Genomic DNA, 24,718 nt, shown 5'->3' on the forward strand with positions numbered 1-24,718 from the left:
TTGTAAGAGGGGATTCTGGGTGGTATTGTTATTCAAGCTCGGAGCACCATGCCAACGAGATAGTGATCCGAGTCTATATTGACCCCCCTATATGTTCTGACATTCATCAAGGCTGAGAGGTGGCGGCGTTCAATCAGCACGTGGTCAATTTGGCTGAAAGTGGTCTCGTCTGGGGAGGCCCATGTATGTTTGTGGACCGCTTTCCACGCAAACCAGGTACTTCCAACAACCATCTCCTGTGACACTACTTATTGGATAATCCGCAGTCCGTTATCTTTTGTATTTTGGTGTAAATTATGGGAGCCGCCTGTTAACATCCCCAAGTATAATTTTGATATCATGCTTGGGACAGGCTTCGAGGGTTCGTTCTACTACTGTAGTAGGTATCCTTCTCCGACTCTGCAGTCTCCTCTATAGCAGCGTGAACGTTATTGAGGTTTATATTTCTAAACTTGCCTCGCAAGCGCAGAGTGCATAGCTGTTCGCTTATGTTTTCAAAGCCGATAACAGCAGGTTTCATTTTTTGGCTGACTAAGAAACCTACTCCGAGCCCATGGTTTACTGGATGGCCACTATAATATATGGTGTAGCGGCTCTTCTCCAGGAAACCGGTCCCTGTCTAAAGCATCGCCTGTAACGCTGTTAATGCATCAGCCCTATATTGGGACAGGGTATCGGCTAGCTGCTCAGCAGCTTCATCTCTGTACAGGGAGCGCACGTTCCATGATGAAATGCGCAAATCCTTATTCCTTTGTCATTGCCGGGTTCGTCGTTGTGTAATCCGTCCAGTCCGAGGCTCCTGTTGTGGCTTCGTAACAAGTTGTTTCTCGTGTAGGGTTGTCAGCCCTACCCAACCCCCAACCTGGAGGACCAGTTGGAACAATTTGTCCCGTTTTCAGGCGCGGAAGACTCGCCTTCATCTTTCTCCGTCTGCAGCTTTTCGTTAAGAAAGAGCTCCCAGCGGTCACCACGTGGAGGTTGAGATAGGGTTTTGAAGTAGAACTGTTGGTGTTGGTTCAGTAGGCGTTTTCCAGATTTTATGCTCCATCGTGGGTACCAATCCACGTTTCGCCCCCGTTACCCTTTGATCACCTACCAACCAACTGGCAATTATCTTGCCACTAAGAAATCGAATGACTCATTTCTAGATACATTAGATCTGCGCTTGTCCAATCTCAGGTAAAAAAAATGTAAAAGCGAATCCATGTGGGGAAGGATGCATGCATTAACATCAGGAGTAAGCATATTTTATTGGTTGGTCCAGTGTTGGAGTTCTGGGAGCAAAAAATCTGTTTATATTCTCAAAAATTAATAGTTTTTATGCTGTTTTAATTACTCTCTAATACTTGGGAGAGCTTGCTATATTCTTCATAAGTACATAAATTTGAAAAATGAGCCAGACACCACAAGGCTATTGGTGAAACATATTCGATATCTTTAACAACCTCATCCTACATTATAATTTGACGGTTTAGTGAAACAGATTACGCCTGCATGGAGGTGCATACAAATGTGATCACCCTCAATCTACCAACATGAAGTATTTGGCTTTTATAAGACTCGTCACTGTTTTTGTTAGCGTAGTATAATAGCTGCTATGCAAACTTATGCTTATCAAACAATTTTAATTGTAAAAAAATACCCAATCACAGTACGCGGTCAAAAAAATGTTTAAAAGGTGAAGACAACATATCACAAATTTTACTTCATTTCGACTTTTAAGCTAAAAGAAGGCATGAACATTTTTATCGGTATTTTTTGGTCACTGAACATTGTCGTCATTGTCACCACGGTACCAGTCTCTGTTGAGCTAAACCTAAGCATCCATGCCAGTAGATGCCAAGTCTATCTATCACATCTGTCGAAGTTCATGGGCGTGGTTCCAGTGTTGGAATAATAATAATCCTTGGCGCTACAATCCATATTGGATCCGGACCTTGAAGTGTGTTAGAGCACTTCATTCACGACCAGTGTTTTAATGCTTATGCATTATAGTATTCAAAGAGATCTGTCCTCAATATGGGTGAATTATACCTACCATAAAAAACCATGATAAGAAAGCCAATGAAACATAATCAGGCTGTGAGCATATCCTGCAAATATTCCTCTTTAACTAGACTCGCGATGAGACTTCAAATTTGGTTTTGGGTGCTTTCCTCGAGTACGTAGGAAGAGCACTCCACAGCAGCTTAACTAGAATCAACCTAGTGCCAGCAGCATTTCCACCAGTAATACAGCGCTTTGTGTATAATACAACATCTAGGACATTGCTGGGGAACAAAAATATAGAAACTGGTAGATGTTTATCTCGTTGAATTTAGCTTTCTGCTGAGAAATCGTCGTCCATTTGTCCAAATCGCGAATATCAGAGTATGCTAGACAAACACATACGAAAACTTAGCCGCCTTTTGAATCTCGGGCTGAAAGTCTTAAGCGCCCCAAGAAAGGAATTTGTTCAGGTTATAATGTCTGGTCAGAAGGAAGCCTATCCCCCAATCTATAGTTCAAAATAGAGCTTCCCCTGTCAAAAGGGCGTTTGATGTAGTTAATCTACTATTATAAGTTACATTGGTTATCTTTTGATCGCAAGCGGTCCTAAACTATAAATTTGGAAATTAGAAACAGCATCGTTTTGTGGTAATAGTGTCACACTAGGAAACCTGTAGTTCAAAAAGTTCCATTTAAGGAAACATCCTTGCATTCTCAAAACCTTGCGAGTAAAGTGTCTTCTGAATGAATATACCAGAAGACAGCACAATAGGCCTACTTTCAGTGCTGAGAACTACGGTTTTTCACATGTTTCTAATCTGGCTCTACCAGATGGCTATGTATAATTTCTAGGTGATCAAATAAGCCATAAAATCTGCAACGCTTCTAAGGACATTTTCGTGGAGACAACGGACGTTAGAGTTCTTGCCATTCATCAAAGCGTCTTTGGTTGACTGGTGGACTTGTTAGTCCGAACATATGCTCCCCGCTCCGACATCAGATGAAATATTTTCATCCCCAAAAGCTGGATCATGAGATATTGCGCCGCACAACAATTATTCTCTAAAAATCTATGCTTCATAGCATACCAAGATCAACTTTGAAAATGATGCCACTCATTGTATGATTTAACCACTACTACTTTTTGATGGTCTCGATTTCAAATTATATTACCCCACAAAACTGGCAAGAAAGTACTACAGTTACAATATGGAAAAAGAAAGGTAGTCCAGCAGAATGTTCAAATTACCGTCCGATCCGGTTACTTTCCCATACCAAGAGGATTTTTTAACGCATTCTTGACAATTGTATTCGCGAAATCGTTGAAATAGCCGTCAATCAAGCCGGATTTGTCACGGTCTCAGATTGAATCGGAATAAAACTGATTTTTTGACCGTGTGAAACAGGCGTACTCACTGTCAGCGGCAGTAACCTGCTGAGAACTGAGGAATTTAAATACCTCGGGTATTGGCTATCAGCCAATGGAAAACTGCGCTATGAAATTCCTTCACGCATTAACGCAGCCTGGATGAAGTGGCGTTCCAAAACTGTCATCCGTCCTGTCGCTCTCTATGGTTCTGAGTGTTGGCCGACTATAAAAGACAATGAACGGCGTCTTGCGGTAATGGAGAAGATGTTGCGTTGGACTAGTGGCGTGACACGTTTTGACCACATCCGAAATGAGAATATCCGCGATCGTTATGGGGTTACACCGATCGTGAAAAAATTGCAAGAGAGGCGTTTTTGATGGTATGGTCACGCAATTTGCGCTAACGAGAATTCACTTGCCAACATTGGTCTGAACATCGAAGTCAAAGGTAAATGACCAAACGGTATGCCGAAACAACAGTGGCTTGATACGCTGGATGGGGATTCAAAAGCCTCGAAATTGCATTCAGATCAGGTATTTGATAGAGCCAAATGGCGAAACCGATCACGCCGAGTCGACCCGATTTGTGAACGGGTCAAAGGCTGGAAAAAAAAGAAAAACTAACGTACCTTACAGTCTACATCCTTTAGTTCCTCCGGAAATCTTTTTCAAACGTTGTCTTTTGACTTTGTCAGCCGGCTGCTCGAACAATCTGTGAACACCCTTTAAGGCCTTTTTAAAGCCGAGCAAAATCAGTAAGGAACGAAAATCAATGCACCCGTCGTACAGTGAGCGGTAAGCTTTAATCTGGCACTAGAATAGAAATTAAGGGACTTTTAAGTTGTTTTTTTCTAACGCTGGAGTATGTAATATTTTAAGTATTTGCCACAGCGCTTGTTCCGTTTGTCAGTTTTCCGAATTATGCTGCAGCTCTCTACAAAACATCCCTAGCCTCCTCTCCGGGACGTGTGTTGGTGACAGATAGGTTGGATAATGAATTTAACTGTATGGCGTGACCAGCAATGGAGGTTTCACCGTTTCTTAAAATTCGACCTATCCACTGCTACTTCCACCTTCTAATTACCCATCTGTGAATATTTGGCCTATATGCCAGAAGAAGCTTTCTCGTAAGAATAGTGGTCAACTTTCATGTGCTACTCCCACAACACACAGAAGTCATTTTCGTGAAATAACCTCGATTTTATGTTGATGTTCAGGTTTTTGTTTTTAAAGATTCTGAACAAAAGGAAGGTGAATTTCGGGGGAGTGCAAAGCCCGTGAGATCAAGAACCTTGAGTTTGTTGGTATTTATCTTCAATTCGAATTTCTTTGTTTCCTACTCTAAAGTCAGAGCCAATTGTTCAAGGTCCATGACTCATTGCAAACATATCTGAAGAGTGTAACTGAAGTCTGGTAATGTTCTCCTTGGACTTCAAACTTCTCGTTTCACCTTGATGTAACACAGAACACCATTATGTGCCATTCTGAACATAGTAATTAGCTTCTCTGGAGTGTCCCTCCTGAATAGAATACTCCAAATATGCTTCCTGTTGACTCCATCGAAAGACTCTTCAAAATCGATGAAAGGCAAGGGAAACGCGAATCAATGATCCCCAGGATGTCAATGATGTCGATACAGATTCAGGGTGCTGCATGTCGAGATGTTTTTGGTGCAGTCCAAAGGTATTTTAGTTGTTTTTACGACAGTACGCTGGGTGCAAATACGAATTTAATTATCACCCTCAAGGTGGCTATCCTTCTTCGGGATCTTAGTGAACGTCTCCCCTCTTCCACTCCCTCTCGAGATTCCCGAATAAGCAGTAGTAGTAGCTTTTCAGAAACTGCAGGGACTGCAAGGAATAGTTCCACGGATAGGCTTTACTCCGATTTAACAGAAATTATTTCGCTTTAGTTTGTATCCGTAGGTTACGACGATTTGCTATTTTGTCGAAATATCACCGTCATCGTGAGGAGGTACTTTGCTTCACCAGACCAACGATCGTGATGCGATATATAGTCCAATACGCCGAAGAAATTCCAAATCAATGTAGAAATGAAAGACTTTTGACATGGCCTACTGCCCTAAACTTATCGGGGTTGTAGGCTGGACTGAAGCTTTGTACTGAGAAGATATTCCAATCATACAACTTGTGCATGTTAGTATATTTGTCGGAAACAATGGCATCATTGAGGCGACGGTTGTCCTTGCAGTGGTGGCAGATCCCGGCTTTCTTTACCACTAAGCACAAAGAGTCGGTTTGCTGACTTAAAAACAGAGCGACATTCTGATTTTTTTGGCTTCTGCCATTGCTTCTCTGGGGTAAGTGTGTGTTTTTTGCACCATCATATCCAAACTTTGCTGAAGATATGATGTAGAGCTCTTTTATCTTCGATCTTGTTCGTATTGCATGGAATGATTACCTGTGTTTTTAAGCAAATTGCGGAAGGCTACTCTTTGTTAATCCGGCTTTCTGATAACCTCAGGAGATATTCTTTTTCTATCACTTTGGAGCGCTTTCGCTCGAACTAATGAAGTCAATTTACCTGAGCTCTTTCGCGAATCACTTGCACAAGAGATTGCATTTGAAGACTTCTTCTCAATGATAATAACAGAAGACTCCATCCTTCTGAAAACCTATTGATTTGGGGTAGATTTCGCATTGACAATTCGAGCTGGTTGATTATCTGCAAATGCTTGTTTATGTGCGGTGCCAGACGTAATGGCTCGTTTTAGTGCTGCAATGCTTTGCGGTTGCTGGATCTGGGGAATTTGATTCGCGGCAGTTGCCCAATCCTCAAATTAACCATAATACATCGAGCGCTGTCCGATAGTTGTTCTGCAAACATATTAAAACTCATTGTGCTGGCGCTAGTATCCGCGCCAATTGCGTTCTGCCCTGTGTGCTCTATTTCTGGAGATGGCGGACCGTCGGAATCTTAGAAGGAGCTCTTTCGCAGCGGAGTTAACTAATGGTAAATGCCTCCTCCGCAATTGTTGTACTTAAACTTGTGTGCTTCCATTAATTTTACATGCTGTTTTAACTTACGAGAATTGGGAAGTCCGGTTATCCTCAAAGAACTGCAAGGATTTGGTACTACAAGCGACTGCAATTTACGAACCATTCATTGTCTTGATTCGATGAGGTCAGAAGCTCTAGGTTTAACTGTGGTTGCGATTTGCTCCTAGAAGAGTTGGAGTTCGACTTCTCGCGATTTAATCTTTTGTTGAAATTCTACCATAGTTTTTTTTTCGTCAGCTGGATTACAAAGAATCGAGGTCGCTTTTTTTCTAATGCATTAAGTATAGCGTATCCCACATTCACCACCAATTCTGAGGAGGGTCACAACGCTCTGGGAATGCAGATACCCAGTAAATGGACTTACAGAAAGTCAATTTGATTTGAAACTTTCCAGTTTATTATTCAAATCTTGTTCTTCAGTTTTTGTCCGGTTCAGAAGTAGGGTCGGTTCGCCGATCACGGCCGCAGTTTGCTCGGTCATAGGCTTGATTTGTACTGTGTCGAGATGTTCCCAAATCTCTAGCGTATCAAGCCAATGCTGTTTTGGTCGGCCTTTAGGTCGATGTTCAGACCAATCTTGGCAAGTGAGTTCACGCCAATGCGAATCACGTGTCCATACCATCGAAGACACCTCCCTCGCAATTTTTCCACGATTAGTGCAATTCCTTATCGTTCGCGGATGCCTTCATTTCAGATGGGATTATGGGGTGTTACGCCAACACAACATCTTTGTCTCCAGTTGTGAATTACCACTTCATCTAAATTGCGCTGATACGTGGCTGGAAGCATTGATCCGAGATATTTAAATCGCACAGTTCTGGGTAAGTCCCCCCTAGGAAAATATCATCTGCATAGAAGAGTGTATAGGGCGCTGGATGCTGGATACCTCGTTTGACTATGTCCATGACTAGAACAAAGAGTGGTGGTTAGATCTCGCTACCGGATTGAACATCGACAGAGACACGAACGGGTATACTTGCCACGCTTCGAATTTTACTCTTCGTATCGCGGTGAAGCAATTGAATCTAGCGCACGACTTCCACTGATACTAGGTGTTGTTGCAGATCATAACACATGAGTTTCTGTAGCACGCAGTAAAACGTCTTCCATATATCCAGAAATGCAATGTAGAGAGGGCGATGCTTCTTAAGGTGGCTTCCAAGAGTAATTGCACAGTGTGTATTGCGCCAGTAGTTTTTAATAAACCCGGTCTGGATAACGGTTGTCAAGAACGTGTTCAAAATTCTTCATGGTATGGGACAATAACCGCATCGATAATTTTTTACCCTCATCAATTACCTGATTAAAGAACTCAATGACCCACAGATTGGGCCCCAGCTTTTCGTTTTCTAGAGCTTAGGTGCGATATCGTCAGGTCTTTTTTTTCCCCCCGATTTCATTCACTTCCCAAGTTTGGTGGCCTCGAGGGTTGCATCGCGCAAAATCATCACCATTTAATTCGGGACGGGCCAGTACGTTCCTAAAGTTGTTTTTATCGGTGGCTTGTTTCGCAGGACAGTGATCAACCACTGATATTGAGGTGCGATGGTCTCATAGGAAGCATCTGCTGACGATGATGGCATTTTATGAGGTTATAATCGATTCTGCAAACGTGACATAAGGACGTTCCCCCAAATATCCCCAGACTGCAGAATTGAAAACCCGCAGTTCTAGGGTTACCCACTCGCCGGCCATCCCGGGATAATGGGTTCCATTGCGTGGTATGACCTGCAATGGATTTGTTTTCCACACTTTTAATATTGAAAACGTTGTTTTACTTGCAGTTTTCGAACTTGAGTTCGTTCCTTTTAATTTTTCTGTGCCATTTTTTTGATAGTTATCATACTTTCACAAGCGTTTTATATATATACATAGTATGGCCATAAGTTCTGTCAGTCGATGCGTATAGTGAGAAATGTTAGGCCACCGAAACCGGTAACACTGGGCATGCAGAGCACCTACTGATACCCCACTTCCGTTAGACTTTCAGGTTCCGAAGGTCAGCAGCGCGTGAACAACAACACGATGAACTTCGGTAACTACGAAAAAAGAATCGCGATTATTGCGTTGCACCAATGTGGGAATACGCCGAAAAGATTCATAGTTTGTTAAAAAAGCTGCCGGTCAACGAACGATTCCTTTTTAAGACATTTGCTTGATACCGCGAAACAGTTAATGTGATTGACAGGCCACGGGAGAGACGCCCGCGCTCCGTAAATCGCCCAAATGTCGTGCATGCTGTGTGTGAGCGTGTTCGTCGCAATCCTGCTTGCGGAGAAGCAGAAACCAATATCGGCGGAAATGGACGTTTCAACTCGGAGTATGAGTCGTATTTTACGAGAAGATCTCGGTCGCCGTGTATACCGGCGGTGCGTTAGCATATGTTAATGCCAAAACTGTGTGCTGTGTGTGCTGCTCTTCTGCAACGATTTCCTGGTAAAAAATATCGCAAAATTCTATTTTCTGATGAAAAAAAATTTACCATTGAGGAAAAATTCAGCCGGCAAAATGGTCGAGTATATGCGCTCACAATTGTTATGAAACCAAAGAAAATGATCCGCGAGTCCAACGTCATCAGCATTCGACTTCTGTCATGGTATGGTGGGGTGTCTCATATCACGGAGTAACTGATATTCATTTCTGCGAGGCCAACGTTAAAACCAATACGAGCGTGTACGAAAAGGTGTTAGAGGATGTAGTCGAGCCGTTGAGTCAATCTCTATTCGCTGAAAAGCCTTGGTACTTCCTGCAGGACTCGGCCTTCGCTCATAAAGCCAAGAAAATTCAGCAATGGTTAGCGGCGCATGTTCCTGACTTCATAACCGCGGATGAATGGGCCTCAGGCAGCCCAGATTTGAATCCTCTTGACTATAGTTTGGGCTAAGTTAGAGGAGACTACCTGTGATGGAATTTACACCGATTTGGAGAGTTTGAAGGCCGCTTCATATCGTGCGTGAAGCGATCGATGCATGGCCTCACAGACTTCGGGCCTGTATAGCTGCTAGCGGCGGCCATTTTGAATATTGTTTTTTGTTTGAAAGCTCTGTTTCGCTTTTCTAATGGTGTACTTTTCAATTGATTTGGTTTATTAATTCGTGAGAAATAAAGATTTGTTTGACTGACAGGACTTATGGTTATACTATGTATATATATATCTGGTTGCAATCTATGTTCTTAAAAGATGCTTTTTAAGGTTTTGTGTAAAACAAAACCTTATTAAAATCGATTCACTGTCTATCTGTCTGTCACACGCACTTTTCTCCAAAACAGCTGAACCGATCAGAACGAAATTTGGTGAACAGATGGGAACTATGAAATCCCACGCATACAGCGAGTGGCATAAATTTAGGTGAAGTTTAAAGGGGGCTCTCCAGACATGCAAAGGGGGATTGAGACAATTTTTTCACCGGATATAATCATATAGGTTATCAAATGAAAGGTCTCGATTAGTACTTTCCGCAACTGGTATTAGTTTAGTCGTGAATTGCAAAGTGCGCGAGTGAGGAGTCAAAATCTACGCATTTAAAGTGAGACAAGATTCATTTTCGGAAATCACCAGATTTTCTGGTGTAGCACCTCTCCTTGAGTTTCCTCTAGATTCCTCCTTTCTTCCACAAATCTCAGACAGTGGAAGAATACATGCTCTGGGTCCTCTGGGACTCCATCGCAATTTCGACAGTTGGGTGAGGTCTCCAATTTAATCCTGTACAGGTATTGGCGATATCCTCCATGCCCCGTGAGAAACTGGGTGAGATTATAATTAATCTCATAGTGTCGTCTCTCCAACCACTCCTTGATGGCAGGAATGAGCCAGCATTGACCCGAGATATTCAAATCGCTCAGTTCTGGGCAGGTTACTGCCATTGACAGAACTGATCGATTTAAATATCTTGAGTCACATAGGGAAACACAAAACTTTCTATACCTGAAGCGTCAAAGTTCCGGTTTCCCGGCTTGTTAATCTAATTGGGAAAGACGAAAGACTTCCACATCGTCTCCAATAGAACCGCTTAGAAACTTTTCTACAGAGACATGATGTACAAAAAATCATATGCAAATATATTGTGGCTTCATTGTCACGTGAAAGCACAAAATTCAGTTCATCTCTGATGGCAAAATTCTTTTCGTCCCACAGTCAAATTTTATCTCTCTTGTAGTTTGTTGAAATCGCTATCGGCTATTATTTTCTCGCGCAGTGTGAAGATAAACCAGTTTCATGTTGCAATGCATATTATTAAAAGGCTGCATGCAGGGCTCACTATACATGGTGCGGTAAACTGAAGAAATATGCGTATGTAAGCAAACCGATGCATAGGTGTCACCTATTTTATGTGTAAAATTGCAGGCGGTGAAAAATAAAAAAAAAACCTTTCTTTTTGGTTCACCTATCTAAGATAGCGATTACAATATAGCTTTCTAAAATGTTGTACATAGGATGTGTGGCTGACCTAAGCAACATCGGTATCTCCTCTTGAGGTCACAACATTTGGTATCCAGATTTGAGTTGATTCAGCAATCCTATTGCTGTTTGTGGTGAGTTCTGATGAAGTTTAGTTTGAGCCGGGTTGTGGTCGTGCAGTTTCTCTAGTTAGAATGTACTCAGGGAAAATGTTTTCGTAACAAAAATTTCGGAAGATTGAGTTAGTTCCTCATGAAGATTTTCATTTATGTGTTCTAATGAATTCAAGTTGTTGTTCATTTCAGCGTATCGATTCTCGACTGCATCCAAGAGCGGCGTAATTGGAACTTCAAATTCACCAGGTAGCACATCAATCCATGCAGCATCGTCCTCATCTCATAAATGGCATCTAACGCCTACTTTAGAATTGATTTCAAGTGATAGTACTGAGGATAAGAAATCGCTAATAGTGAACGAAGTGGGAGCCTCACAAAATAATGACGAAGGAAATGGCAATAACGATATCATCAGCAGTGGAGCTGGGAGCGGTGTTGGAGCAGCATTTGGACGAATACCAATTGACGAACGCAACAAATATGAAAAACTACGAAGCAACGATAATCCAACTTCTGACGATTCCGATTCCGAATTCTTCAACGAGGAGGATTTCGTGAGTAGTAAAAAAGCCATTTTCAAACATATTGTTACAAATAATATACCCGATAAGATACATAAGATACAATCAGTCTATCATAAAGTTGATAAAGCACAGATCAAAGGTCCGATCGTTCGAAAATTACGATCGGTAAGAAAGGAACTGAAAGGAGTTGCATCCGCCTCTGCTGAGGCAAACAACATTCCATCCACTAGCGAAAAAGCGACTAATAAGCAAAGGAATAAATCTGATAATGCATCTGAGAAGAGTCAAAACCAGGCTGGAAAAGCTGATCGTGATGATGATGCTGACTCTATTGGCTCGGCTAGTGATCTTCGAGCCGCTGAGGATGACTTTTTCGATGAGAATAACATGAGTTCGATTGTCACAGTGTCTTCAAAACCTGTAGATGATGGTATCAGCGAAAGTGTGAAGACCTGTGGATCATCAGCTTATCATGCCGAATGTGAAAGCGTAACAACTCACGAGGACGATGTGAGTAGAGTAGTCGTGAAGGTTCGAATGAAGAAACGCGACCGTATGACTGATAGTTCGACTACTATATGCGATGGAAATCAATTAAGTCCTTCGTCAAACGATTTCCTTCATAAATTTGGAGATAAACCGCTTTTGCTCGATGACGAGCTTAACTATAATGATTCCAGCGATAGCTCCTCTTGTAGTAGTAAAGATAAATCTGGTGAGTCAGATGAAAGTAGCCAAGAGGAAGAAGACGCCGTCGAACTAGATGTTTTTGCAATGGCGCCATTCAAGGTGCCCGTTGGAAAGCCGAAACGTAAGAAAACTCCTCCAGTCACGCCCGTTATTGATTCGCAAGATGTGGACGCAGATCCAATATGGACGTCGACGCCTAGAAAACAATCCGAAGATAATGTATTCAGTACGTATTTAACACAAAAATCTTCATCAACCGGGGCTGGGAACACTCCTGAGCTGGATGAATTTAATGAGCCTGTTTTCAATCCTTTTTCGCCTCAAAAATTAACTAATGCAGCTCAAAAAATCCAAAGCACATCTGACTATGGGATAGTAACAGTGATCAGTTCTTGCCCGGAGCCATTACCTCCGCCTAAGGAAATAGATTTATTTGGTTCCGAGCCATTCCCTCAAGTTTTGCCCGAACGAATTCATACAACTCCAGATGGCAGTAGTGAAATAAAAGTTATAAAACAAGAATTGCCATCTGAGCCGGTGCAACTTGTTACCGTGAATCATTCAATAATTATTAATAAAGACACCGAACCAGCATCAAGCCGCTACATAAATTTTTCGAATATACCTAAAATGGCACAGCACGACTTACTTCCCATTGCTGATAATGAATACGTTCAAATATCCACTGATAAACATTCCGATTTCACCCCAGACGATGAAGAGGAACCTGTTGTTATAGGCGCTTCGGGTAAAACGAAAAAAGAGAAAAGTTCAAGCTCGGGAGTTCGAGCACTTCCCGCGAAATTAACGCAAAAAGTCAAATCAAATGTAACGTATAAGAAAGTAGCGTCTGGGAAAACGAAAAATAAAATGTCCGAATCAGTTGATGAAAATTCAGAATATTTCCACTCGAATACAATACAAAATTCCAAATCAGGTTTCAGTAATATGAGTTTTGAAGACTTTCCATCGGATCAGGAAATTGACCGATTATCAAAAACACTCCCCTTTGAAGTGGTTCGCAATGAAAAGATGCTCATGGAAGCTGAGAAGAAGTTTGGGTCGCTGAAACGACGCAGCAATTTGTTTTCGTAAAGTATTGCATGGTGGAGATCTTGGGCCCATACATTATAAACTGCGACAGAGATCAAAGAACTAAAAGAACTTAAGCCCAAAAGGTCCTATGTCCCAAAATGAGATAAAGATGAATTGTCATTGGAGTCAGCAGGAGTTTTCTGTAAAATAAAGTTGGAAGTAGAGTCAATGCATGAAGCCTGACTGCAGCTAATTTTAGAATATTGTAAAATATGTGGATGAAAAAAGAAAATAGTCAATTATACAACAAGAAAAGAATCAAACTCAAGAGCATTTTGCAGATTTTCTTTGCTTTTCTACTGATTTCTACGAGAGAGTTTAAAACGAAATAGAAACTGAAGCCTTTGAAATGGATGTGCAAAAAAGACGAACCTTTATGAAAATAGGCGCTAGATGCGCTCATATTAGGTGAAATTTAAAGAGCAAGTAGACGTAGTTTTAGTTTGATACATTTGAAACGAACATGAAAGAATATCGAAGTAGAAATAATTCACACAAGATACAAATAAGTACAAGAATTTACTTTCTATATTATTATATTATTATCATATTACCAGTTTTGCACTGTATTTATTGTTGTTATTAGTTTTCAAGGTGCTAGGTTACGAATTTTTCGCTCAATTTAATTCTCTTAAAACTTCATTTTATGATTATAAACATTATTTTCTTATTATTGCATTTGAAATTATACTAAATGAATCTTAATATATTGAAGTTTATTCCATAAAAAATTAGCACTAATATATTGAGTTAAATTAGATAATACAAAGCATCATTTCAAAATTGGTCTATCCCTCAACTGTAGGGGATCGATGCAAACTAAAAAGTCACATAAAGAAAATTGTGATATTGCACATTATATGATATAATCATTCTGATTTACTATTGTTTAAGACTTTGTTGATATACATATAATCGATAAAAACACGCCAATGATGATGATAAAAACATCAACAATATTTTTGGTAGAATTTGTTAAGATGTAAGTTTTTGGATAAAGATCTAAATAATTGGTAAAAATAAGTATTTTGATGAAGTTTGGAAACTTATTAGATCACAGTGTTTTTGTCTGTCGGAAAATGTTAAGGTTTAGTGTGAATCTTTCTGAGAATATGGTTTTATGTCAGTATCCTTTCCGTTTTTCACCCGGTGATATTTGCTGTATTCACTATATGTTGCGCCAAAATTAAACAGAGGATTCCTTTTGTGATGACAATTTCCAAGATAGGATAAATTATTCCCATCGACATTCTTACTCCTTTCTTTTATCATTTTTGAAGATTTCCAAAGAAACGGATCTCAAGTTTTAATTTTTTTTGTTTGATTTTGTGCGACTTTTGCATTATGGGCGTGAGCGTTAAAAAGTAATTGGTTTATGTTAATACAATCATATGGATTAGCACCGTAGTCCCCCGACATTCGTGGGGGTTACGTTCGTTAAAAACCTCGCAAATATCGAATTCGCGAATGTTGAGTCTATCTTTCTTTGTAAAAGAAGGTTACATTCCATGATAGACAAGGTACAAGTAAAGAAGTTTTACTAACACTGGTCAACAAAAAAAAGGGAAAAAAATGGATAGACACTCTGATGAATGGGGGTAGGATTACTAACTTTGGGTCGCTGAATTAGGATATGACCTTCGTTTTTTCCCATCACCCTCCATTTTTCTGTCACACACCTATTTTGGCCGAAATTGAGGTGAAATCGGTAAATTTCGTCTAATCTGCTCATTTCAAAGCGAAGAATGCCAACTTATAACCTATAATTATAGCAAAATAAGACTATCTGAATGTAATTATACGGTGTTTCTAGCGATTAATTATTTTACATAAAAAAACTTGTTTTTTTCTTATTCACTATTGTTGATATTTTTATTTTTGCAAATACCGATATTTCGGGAACCACTTGTTCTTTTCATTAGTGCTAAAAAGTTCCCGGATCCCGAATTATCGGCATTTGCAAAAATAAAAATATCAACATCTTTGGAAGTCCGAAGGGGTGAAAAAAGAGAGGTCAGAGAGTATTTTTATCAAAAATTCACAAAAAAATCATCATTATGATAAGAAGAGGTGGTGGGGGAGGATTATTGAAATGAATCATAAACCTAACTAATCAAAAAGTATGAAAAATACATACATGCATCTACTTTGAAGTTTTTCTCCTCTTGTAAGCGTCGTCCGGTGTTTCTCGAATTTAATTCCAACAGTAGTCCGCCAACATACGAGGGTTCCATTTTCCCGCGTATCTGTTCTCTATTTAGGCAATCTGTTGATGAAATCTTTCATCATGTTCGCGCGTAGTGTAGTGACCGCGGCTTCACAACGGGAGCGGAATCTCATTCGTCTCTTTCTGAATTAATTTGCTCAAGTAATGTATTTCATAATGTGCAATCAACCTAATGTTCGCCGCAGATTTTTTTTTGGGTAGGGCAGGTGAATGCATTTACGCACACAGTGTTGGACTCCCGATTCGGTACGTCGTCGGACTACCAACTAAACACCTCCCCATCGTCAGAGAGCTAGCCTGGAACCGTTTGTCACATTTTTTCGGGCTAGTCCCCGAACTCTCCCGCTTTGCGGAACCTTCAAATCAGGGAATTTCTTTCATCAACAGGAGGGGAGAGGAGGAAGGGAACTGTCAGTTCAAGGAACCCCCTGCCATCCGGCTCCTCCACCGGTCACCCGAACATAATGGGCAATACGGTTCCACCTGTCAACAGTCCTCAGCATCTCTTCGACAATGTTGTCTGGAGAGAGATCTCCTGTGTTTAAATAGAGCTGCTGACGAACCCCATCCCACCTTCCACAAGAAAAAAAAGTATGGTGGGCGTCGTCCACAACTCCATTGCAAAACACACAATCCGGAGAACGCGCCTTTCCAATCTTGTGCAGGTAAGACTGAAAACTTCCATGCCCACTTAAAAATTGGACAAGGAAATAGTCAGTCTCATCATGCTTCCGATTCAGCCACGCACCTAAGTTGCCGATGAGCCGCGCATTCCATCTGCCTCTAGTTTCATTTTGCCACGAGAGCTGCCACTCGTCCAGAGTGTGTTACCGTTCTTCGCGAGCAACCACCTCCCTTGGCTCATCTTCCTTGCACTTGTATATGGCCTGACGCTCCCTAGCAAGAAGGGCAACGGGGATCACTCCCGCGATCACTATCACGGCCGGTTCAAAGACAGCGCGTTACGCAGACGCCACCCGTAAAGCTCCCCGTCTCTGTACTTGCGCGAGGCGTTCACGATATACCTCCTTGTTAAGAGCGCCGGCCCATACCTCTGCGCCGTAGAGCAGGACAGACTGGTTGAACTCGTCAGGAGACGTCGCCTACTTGACGTAGGACCCCCAATGTTTGCCATTAGCCTACTTAACGCCGAAACTCCAGCCGCAGTCTTGTTCGCTGCTGCTTTGATTTGCTCTGAAAAGCTCATTTTTGAGTCAAGAGTCAACCTGAGGTTCTTTACCGCTGATTTTGATTCGATTATCGACTCGCCGAACGATATGGGACGCAGGGTCGGAATTCTCTTTTTAGTCAGGATGACTACTTCGGTTTTTCCAGTGCAAGATTGAAACCATGAGGAGTCATCCATCCGCTTACCCGTCGCATCAATATGCCGAGTCTGCTTTGCGCCTGTTCAACAGTGCGTCCAGCAACAGCGCTGCGACATCATCTGCATAGCCGACCAGGCGCGACTCTTCTGGCATATCGAGTTTAAGCAGACTGTCATAGGTAGCGTTCCAGAAGCCCGGCCCTAGGATGGATCCCTGTGCTACCCTCGACGTGACCTCCATCCACCTTTGACCCTCTAGTGTTTCATAGAGCAGGGAGCGGTTCCTCAGATAGTCCCTCAAAATCCGTAAGAAATAGTTCGGCACGTTGGAAGTATTGTCTAGTGTGCCTAGAATGTCTTTCCATCTTACGGAATTAAAAGCATTTCTGACGTCAAGTGTTACGAGGAGCACCACCCGAATTCGGCGGCTATGTGCTTCTGCTCGTCGAACGGCATCTACGACTTGCATGACAGCATCAATTGTCGATCTCCCTGCTCTAAAACCAAACTGCCGGGGAGATAAATCTCCAGCAGCGCGTATCGCTTCAGCGAGTCTACTTCTGATGAGCTTTTCGAGTACTTTCCCAGCTGTGTCAAGCATACATAGTGGGCGGTATGAAGACGGCAATTCGAGGTCGCCTTTCCCTTTATGAATCAGCGCAAGTCTCGCAACTTTCCAACGAGCAGACAAAATGCCCTCTTTCAAGCAAGCGTTGAATGCGCCGAACAGTAGATCTGGCCGGTGTTGGAATACCAGTTTGTATACCTCTGCTGGAATACCATCGGGTCCTGGCGCCTTCTTGTTCTTCATAGAGATGACTGCCTGTTCCAACTCAACGCCCGTAGTGTAGTGACGGCGGCGTCACGACGGGAGCGGAATTTCATTCGTTTCTTTCTGAATTAATTTGCTCAAATAATGTATTTCATAATGTGCAATTACCCTAATATTCACCGCAGATTGAATGCATTCGGGCGAATTAATCTTGACTGAGGGGAATGATTTGCCGCATCCATAGGCACACGTGCATGTTGCTGCAACATGAACTCAAGAGAGTTCAAGGTGAAAGTTGCGGCATGCAGAGCGGTTCTCGGGAAGAACCGCTGGACGGTGGCAAGAAAAGAACGGCTGGACTGGTGAGTCGAGAGAAGAGTGTCTTTTAGAACGATGGATAAAGTAAGGAGGATCGGGTGGATGATTGCCCGTTGGTAGAAGGGATATTGTAGTTAGAAAGCCACGATTCGAATTCAATTTAATGCACGACACGTCGTTCATCTCATCAAAAGTTACTTCGGTTGAGACTTGTTGTCTTGACGCGTGCATTTGGTGGATAGTTGGAGACAAGTTGGGAACGAGAAGGCATTGTTTGTGCGGCAGCGAACGACGTAAATTCGCAAAGATATAGTTCCATTCCTTTTCGCAGCAAAATACGAAAAGTCTTTGAAAAGCTAAAAAGTCGGCGCGAGGAGAAGAACAGTGGGATTGGCGACCATTAAAGATCTCTATATAATACGTCAGCTTTATGAGATAGTTTCAGGTGATTATTTAAAAGTTGCTAATTTGAAACGGTCAATTTGGAAATCTGTACTGACGAAATTGAACGTCTCGAGCAAAGTTTTAATGCTTCGCTATGCGTTTATAAAAAATACGAAGAAAGCGGAGTTGGAGAAGGAAACAAAGACGGGAGCAGCGCGCAGTGCGAATTAGTGCGATTTTTCGAGTACTCGTGAAATATTTCCAACAACTGTGAAGAAATTCGCGGTAAATATTGATTCAACTGTAGTTACTTGTCGCCAAATCCGCCAGTGCTACTTTCCTGCAGTGCCTAACTTTCTAAGAATTAGCGCGAACCCGTCGCATTAACGAATCAACTGTATCTTGAAGTTGATAGCGCGCGCTCTTGTGGCCAGTTAATAGGTACCGTCGGCGGTTACCATCATTCCAGATATAAATATTCCGGGCACAGCCACCTTCAAAAAACACCAATTACCCGTGGTTCAGAACGTATGTTGATCGACTTACGGTTGTTGCGGTTTTTCTTGAATTCTACGAAGGCGGACGCGGTTTTCAGAGGTGATAAAAATGGAAGTTGCTCAGCGACATAACATCTCCTGAATATCATTGTTTCCTGGATGCTTTCCGAGAAACAAAGTAGGCGATTCGATCAAAAAGTGATTGCTAGAGCTTGCGATTGTGGCGTTTTTTTAGGCTGTCCCAGAAGTCGGTGTTCATTGAAACCCCAAACCGTCGATTGGTTGAGCAGTTGGTGCTAATTCTGATTTTCGGGCAATAAACACAAAGTTAATGAAAGTCGTTCGTTATTGTTTTTAATGGATTTATTCATAAAAATAAAACTAGGTAGCTTTCTCCTACTACAATATATTTCAAATACGTATTTCGAGAGCTACTTACTCTCTTCCTCAGTACTTAAGCTCAATAGCTCTCGAAATACGTATTTGAAATATATTGTAGTAGGAGAAAGCTACCTAGTTTTATTTTTATTTAGAAGAACTACAAGCATCGGAACGATAACTATTTTTAGGATTTATTCATATTGTATGCCTTCGGAGCTACTCATAGTTTTGACTTCTGCCATTGTGGACAATTGTTCAAAGACTTCAAAGAATTAGTATATACTATTATTTTTCAATTTTATTTTTCTTTTATTTTTTTTATATTTGGGGTCTGTTTTGCATGAATAATATACAATGAGTTATTTTAACTAATTTTTGATTGATTTGAGGGCTTCCTCCCTCTCTCTTCCTCCTTGATCCCGCAAAACCTTTAGAAGAGACATCCTCTAAAAAAATGGCCTGAGCATGTCAAGGAAGGGTGGGAACCTCAGGGGCCGCGTCTCAACACGATCTGAGGCAAAAGAAGCGAAGATCTGATGATGTCTTTTTTTAAATCCGGTGCGGACCCACGCATCAGAAAAGACACGTTAATTTTGTCAATATGTTCATTGGGTGAAACACCGAATCAATTTTAGTCCAGTCGAGTATATTTCCAAATCTTCGAAGTCTCCAGCAGCCTTACTGGAGAAGAATAAAAAGGCTTAGTTCTTCGGGGCTTGAAAATACACTGAATTCTTTATTCATTGATTTTGCTTAAATAGTAACAAAATTGCTTACATGCTAATATCAAAAAGTATACAAAATGCTTATTTGCTATGTAGAAAAAGTACAAATTGCTTACATGCTAAATATGCGTGCATGCGGAGAATATTTACCTTTAATATGCAAACATTCGTCGCATGCACCGGATGCGCGTGCAATTTGGTTTTTATGACTGCTGTCTGAACATCCTCCCCTCCGTTGAGCGCTAGGTTAATCGTTATTCTGGATCGATCGCAATCGTGAAGGCCGGTATTGAAAGATTCCTAGGTAGAGGTATCGGTTTCGTAGTAGAGCTCCTACATCTGTGTTTCCGATAAAGGTAAATTACTACTGTCAGAATACCACCGAGGCAAATGTAGGCGACAGTGATATGGTGCACGTCCTTTGGTAGTATGGTAGTCTCTAGATGCTCTCGTTTGTTCAAGTTGTATAGGTCCATCTTCAGTTCTGTTAAATTTTTTAGAAGGGATTCTCCTATGCCTTCGTCGTTACTTAATTCGCTGCTATGTGGTGGTAAAACGAATTCGGTAAGATTCTGAATTGGTGTAAATGGAATGTTAATAGTGCTTGGAAATAGTTGATGTGCTTGGATAGTTAGTGATTCTTCGCTTATGGCGCAACCATCCCGTAGTTCAATGATACCGCTTCCTGATAGAGTCATCTGAGTAACTGTTGTGCCGCAATCTATGTTTATCTCCTTGTCTTCGAAGAAATAGATAGATTGGTGTTTGGCAACTGGATCCATCGTGGTGGGTTGTCTAATTTGGACATTTTGCATCATTCTTTAGAAGGAATGTGACTGATGAAGCTCATTTCACATGCATTCACTCTTGATCCTATCCGATATAGGGGATATCGTTGTCTGCAGACGTAGGTCACCTTCTGAGCCCCATGGCAGTTCTCCACCCCCTGATCAGGCATCGGATAGTACTGGTCGCGATCTCAATTAACGATTAGATAACGTAACGTTGTTGTGATAGTAGTGACGATTCCATGAGCAGAGATGGGCACAGGAACAATATAGAATAGCTCGAAATTTTCGACCGATATTAATGGTAGTTTTAATCGGAAGATAATATGCTCTGCCATTATGCGTCCTTCAATAGTCATGATATTATAGAGCTCTAGTAGATCGTTCGATTTAGTTGTCACTCGTAAATGTGGGGGTAAATCCTCCTTGATGTTGGATAGCTCCTGTTGTAGTTGGTGTGGTGCCAACAATTGCGGCTTAGAGTTTGCATCTTTTTGTGGGTTGATTTTTTCAAGTTCATCATTACATTGATCGTGGAGTCAACGATGGACGTCTGGTTTTTCATTAATTGCAGGAGATGTTTGTCGTTCCCCTTTAAGTTCTTTATAGTTTCTGCCACCTTTGTAGCATAGTCAGAATCGAGTACTCCGAAGAGTGAGTTGGCAAGGTTACCAACGATATTTAGAGCTCTGCATTGATGAAGGCTTCTGTCGTTAGATTCGTCACTAGTTCCAGATGCATCACAAACAGCAAGGTACGCCTTTTGCGGACGGTTGCCTCTCCCCTTAAAGTGGATCCATAGAGGGCCGGCGAAGTCGATACTAGTATTCGTGAATGGTCTGGCTGGTTGTACTCGATGGGCGGGCAGGTTTCCCATGAGCTGCGTCATGAGTTTTGGTTTCGCCCTTGGGCATCTCATACAGCTCTGCTCTCTCTCTCTCTCTCCCGTTGTCTCACTATTGCCAATAACGCTTGTTGTCCGGCGTGACGATGATTATGGTGCAGATCATTTAAAATCAATCGAGTTACGTAATGGCCGTAAGGAAGGATGATCGGGTGTTTGGTATCATAAGATAAATTTGAAGCTTCAAGCCGACCGCCGACTCTCAAAAGTCCGAATTCGTCTAAATATATATTTTTGCCGCCATCAATATTCAGACTTTGGCGGAGATGTTGATGTTGATTATCTGTTTATTGTCATCTGTTTTCTCTCTTTTTACGGAATTTACGTTATGCATTGTTTGTTTTGTTTCGCACATGGTAGACTTGCTTGGTGTTTCACTTACACTTCCATCAGTGTGAAACGTAAAGTCCCCGCAGAGCCCACAACCTATTGTCTGTGTTGCGCCTAAGGCATCTGTTGCGACTCCTTTGTCGCAATTTTCTTCCAAAATTTTGTTTGGTGAAACGCCAACCAACCGATGTAGTTACTGGGATTGTCGTTTGGTGAAACACCAACCGATCAATTAATAACTGTTGACCCTTTGGCGAAACACCAATGGGGGAAGGGTTCTTGATTTGGTGATACACCAACTCAGGTACCAAGCTCGATCGTCTTTAGCAGCCTCACTAGAGAAGAAGAAAAAAGTGGCTTATTTACGATCAAACAGAACTGTTTATTTTCCTCCATCAGTTTAAACACAAATTTTGTGCATACGTAAGACATATGCGAAAATAATGAAAAAATTTTGATTATCACAAAGTGCGTACAATGCACCTTGCTACCTTGAGGGAAAAAGTGTTTGAACATTGATCTGCTTAGTTTGCAATTTACATGCACGTGGAATAATGTTTGCAGATTTCAATGCCGTCATTAATTTACACACGTATATCTTACGTTTACATTACAATATATTATACAGTATAAAAAATATGCAAAGTATAAATGAATTAGAAGCATCGAACTCAACAGCATCTTTTGTCGCTTATATGATTCCATTTGGCTCAGTTTGTTTTCAGTCGGAACCTAAAACAAACCGAACTGAATGAAATCCTTTCACACATCCCCGGGTTCATTCGATAAACTACTCATTTCGCTCAAATAAAATCTGATAACTTTTAACAACTCATCATTAAAATCCACTCACTGTGAGGTCAAAACTTAAACTGAACCGTGCGTGTGTCCTTGCCTTGATTGCTTTTTGTTCCCTGGACACCAATTCGAACCTAAAAGAACCTATTCGTGTCGTAGGAGCATTCGGTTCTATGCGGTTTCAATTAAGTGCCGAATAGACGTCGAATTGAAACCTAAACACCGTTTCACACTTTTTGGCAGCCACCTAAAGCTCTTCATCGTTTTATGCACGACTGTGGGATCACCTTGACACCAATACGACCACTAAGGGTGTCAACCAAATAAACTCCCCTGACTGGTTTTTGCTAGTCGTCAAGACCGACTACGTGAGATTATATTTTGAATCGGATGGCACGCACTGGAGCTAACCCGAATGCTAGCAGTGCCAGTCAGTGACCAAACTGAGCACAAAATTACAGTTTGTTTCGATGGTACTTACTGATTCATTCTACTTATGGGTATTGCACCTATATGTGGAGCTGGCTCTACTTGAATCCGCGCTCTACTAGTTTTTGGGGCATACACTTCCAAGGGCCGTTGGTTTTGTCGCTCGTCCGAAGGAGAGGCTTGAGATCGAAAATTTGGCGAATCCGATTGAAAATGCAGAGATGTATCTCCTGACACTGCAGTGTTCATCAAAACATCCGCGGTAATGTTAAGTCGTTCTTCGTCTAATTTCGTCTATTTTTCATTTTATACGTTGCAGTTGAAACGCTAAAAAGCTTATTGTGTTGACACGGCTGCTTACAATCCTGTACATGGATATTTACTGGCGCTATGTCTGGTTGTATTCCAACTTCAAGTTGTATTTTATTTGTACCCATTCTTCTGATTGTGTGTTAACTATAACGTCCTTTCCTACTTTAACAATCTCCTCGAAGTAAATAGAACATACAGCTACTTTCTTAATGTCAGCATCCCGTATCGTCCTCAGGAAGTATTGAACATTATTAACAAACGCATTTGTAGAGACTTCTCCTCTTCTGGAGAAAGTGCGCATGATTAGAACTTTTGACCGTTTTCTGGTTGTTTTCCTTAAAAGAATTTTGATTTGATAGTTGTGTTGATAGTGTCGCCACCTGGACGATTTGGCTGTTTCTCGCTGCCAATCGTCGTTGTATGGCGGATATGCGATACTTGACGCCCGCTTCACAGCGCTAGTAGGAAGATACCGGGCTAATGTTTGTCGAGGTCATCCTACTATAAGTAAATGTTGAATCGGACCACTATAACTCTCAGCTGGGAGTATCACCATCGGGGCGAGTACCGCTTTTTCATTAGTCAGGAGTCGTAGTCAGGGCTATGAAGCTGGTGTCAAGTATCGCTCCACTGCAGTTGCAATGTGCAATTGCTCCATATTTTCATTAAATATGTTCCCTCTTTTATATTATCTAATACTATTCATAAATTCTTATTCAGTTTTTTTCTTCTTTTAATCACTGTTCACCTTCTTACGTTTCGACTCCACACTTCCACAAAATGTTATTTAGAAGACAAGATTTTTGTTGGTCTTACCAAATTTTTAAACACATTTATTGGCCTCGGCACGGAGCGAACGACCGGAGTGGACAGAAAAGAGAAAAAAAGTGTTGTGCCCCCGCCGAAACAATGAAATCACCCCAGCAAGACGGAAAACAACCTGAGCGGAGACATTATGCCGACTCTTACAGCGGGTGTGCACTTTTAATGAGGGTCACTGACTCCAGATCAGAAGGTTGCGTGTTCAGATCACGTCGGGGTCACCAATTTGGGTGTTTTCGGAACACTGTTCAATCAACTCTTATCAAACAACAGCACTTAATAATGTAAAGAAATGTAATGAAAAAATATTTAAAATGTAACCAACAATACTACACAGTCTGCCTCAAAGTAAACAGGACTTCTTCAAAATAAGAACAACAAATGTTTTTTTCGGCAAAATTGTTTTATTTTATTCAAAATAATCTCCTTCCACTTCGATACACTAACTTGCGCGCCTTAACAACTTTTCGAATGACGATTTTAGATCGTTGACATGCATGAC

At 41.4% G+C, this 24,718-nt stretch overlaps 1 protein-coding gene across 1 annotated transcript in view; it reads left to right on the top strand.

Moving 5' to 3' along the window:
* LOC119656195 (AP2-associated protein kinase 1) overlaps nucleotides 1-15,206 on the top strand; it is a 96,498-nt gene extending 81,292 nt beyond the window's left edge. The window contains exon 8 of the mRNA XM_038062567.1: nucleotides 11,083-15,206. Within this exon, the coding sequence (XP_037918495.1) occupies nucleotides 11,083-13,202 (2,120 nt within the window). The 3' untranslated portion in view covers nucleotides 13,203-15,206. The remainder of the gene's footprint in view (nucleotides 1-11,082) is intronic.
* Nucleotides 15,207-24,718: the final 9,512 nt, after the last annotated feature.

The sequence above is a fragment of the Hermetia illucens genome, chromosome 1 (assembly GCF_905115235.1).
Source record: "Hermetia illucens chromosome 1, iHerIll2.2.curated.20191125, whole genome shotgun sequence".
NCBI classification, from domain to species: domain Eukaryota; kingdom Metazoa; phylum Arthropoda; class Insecta; order Diptera; family Stratiomyidae; genus Hermetia; species Hermetia illucens.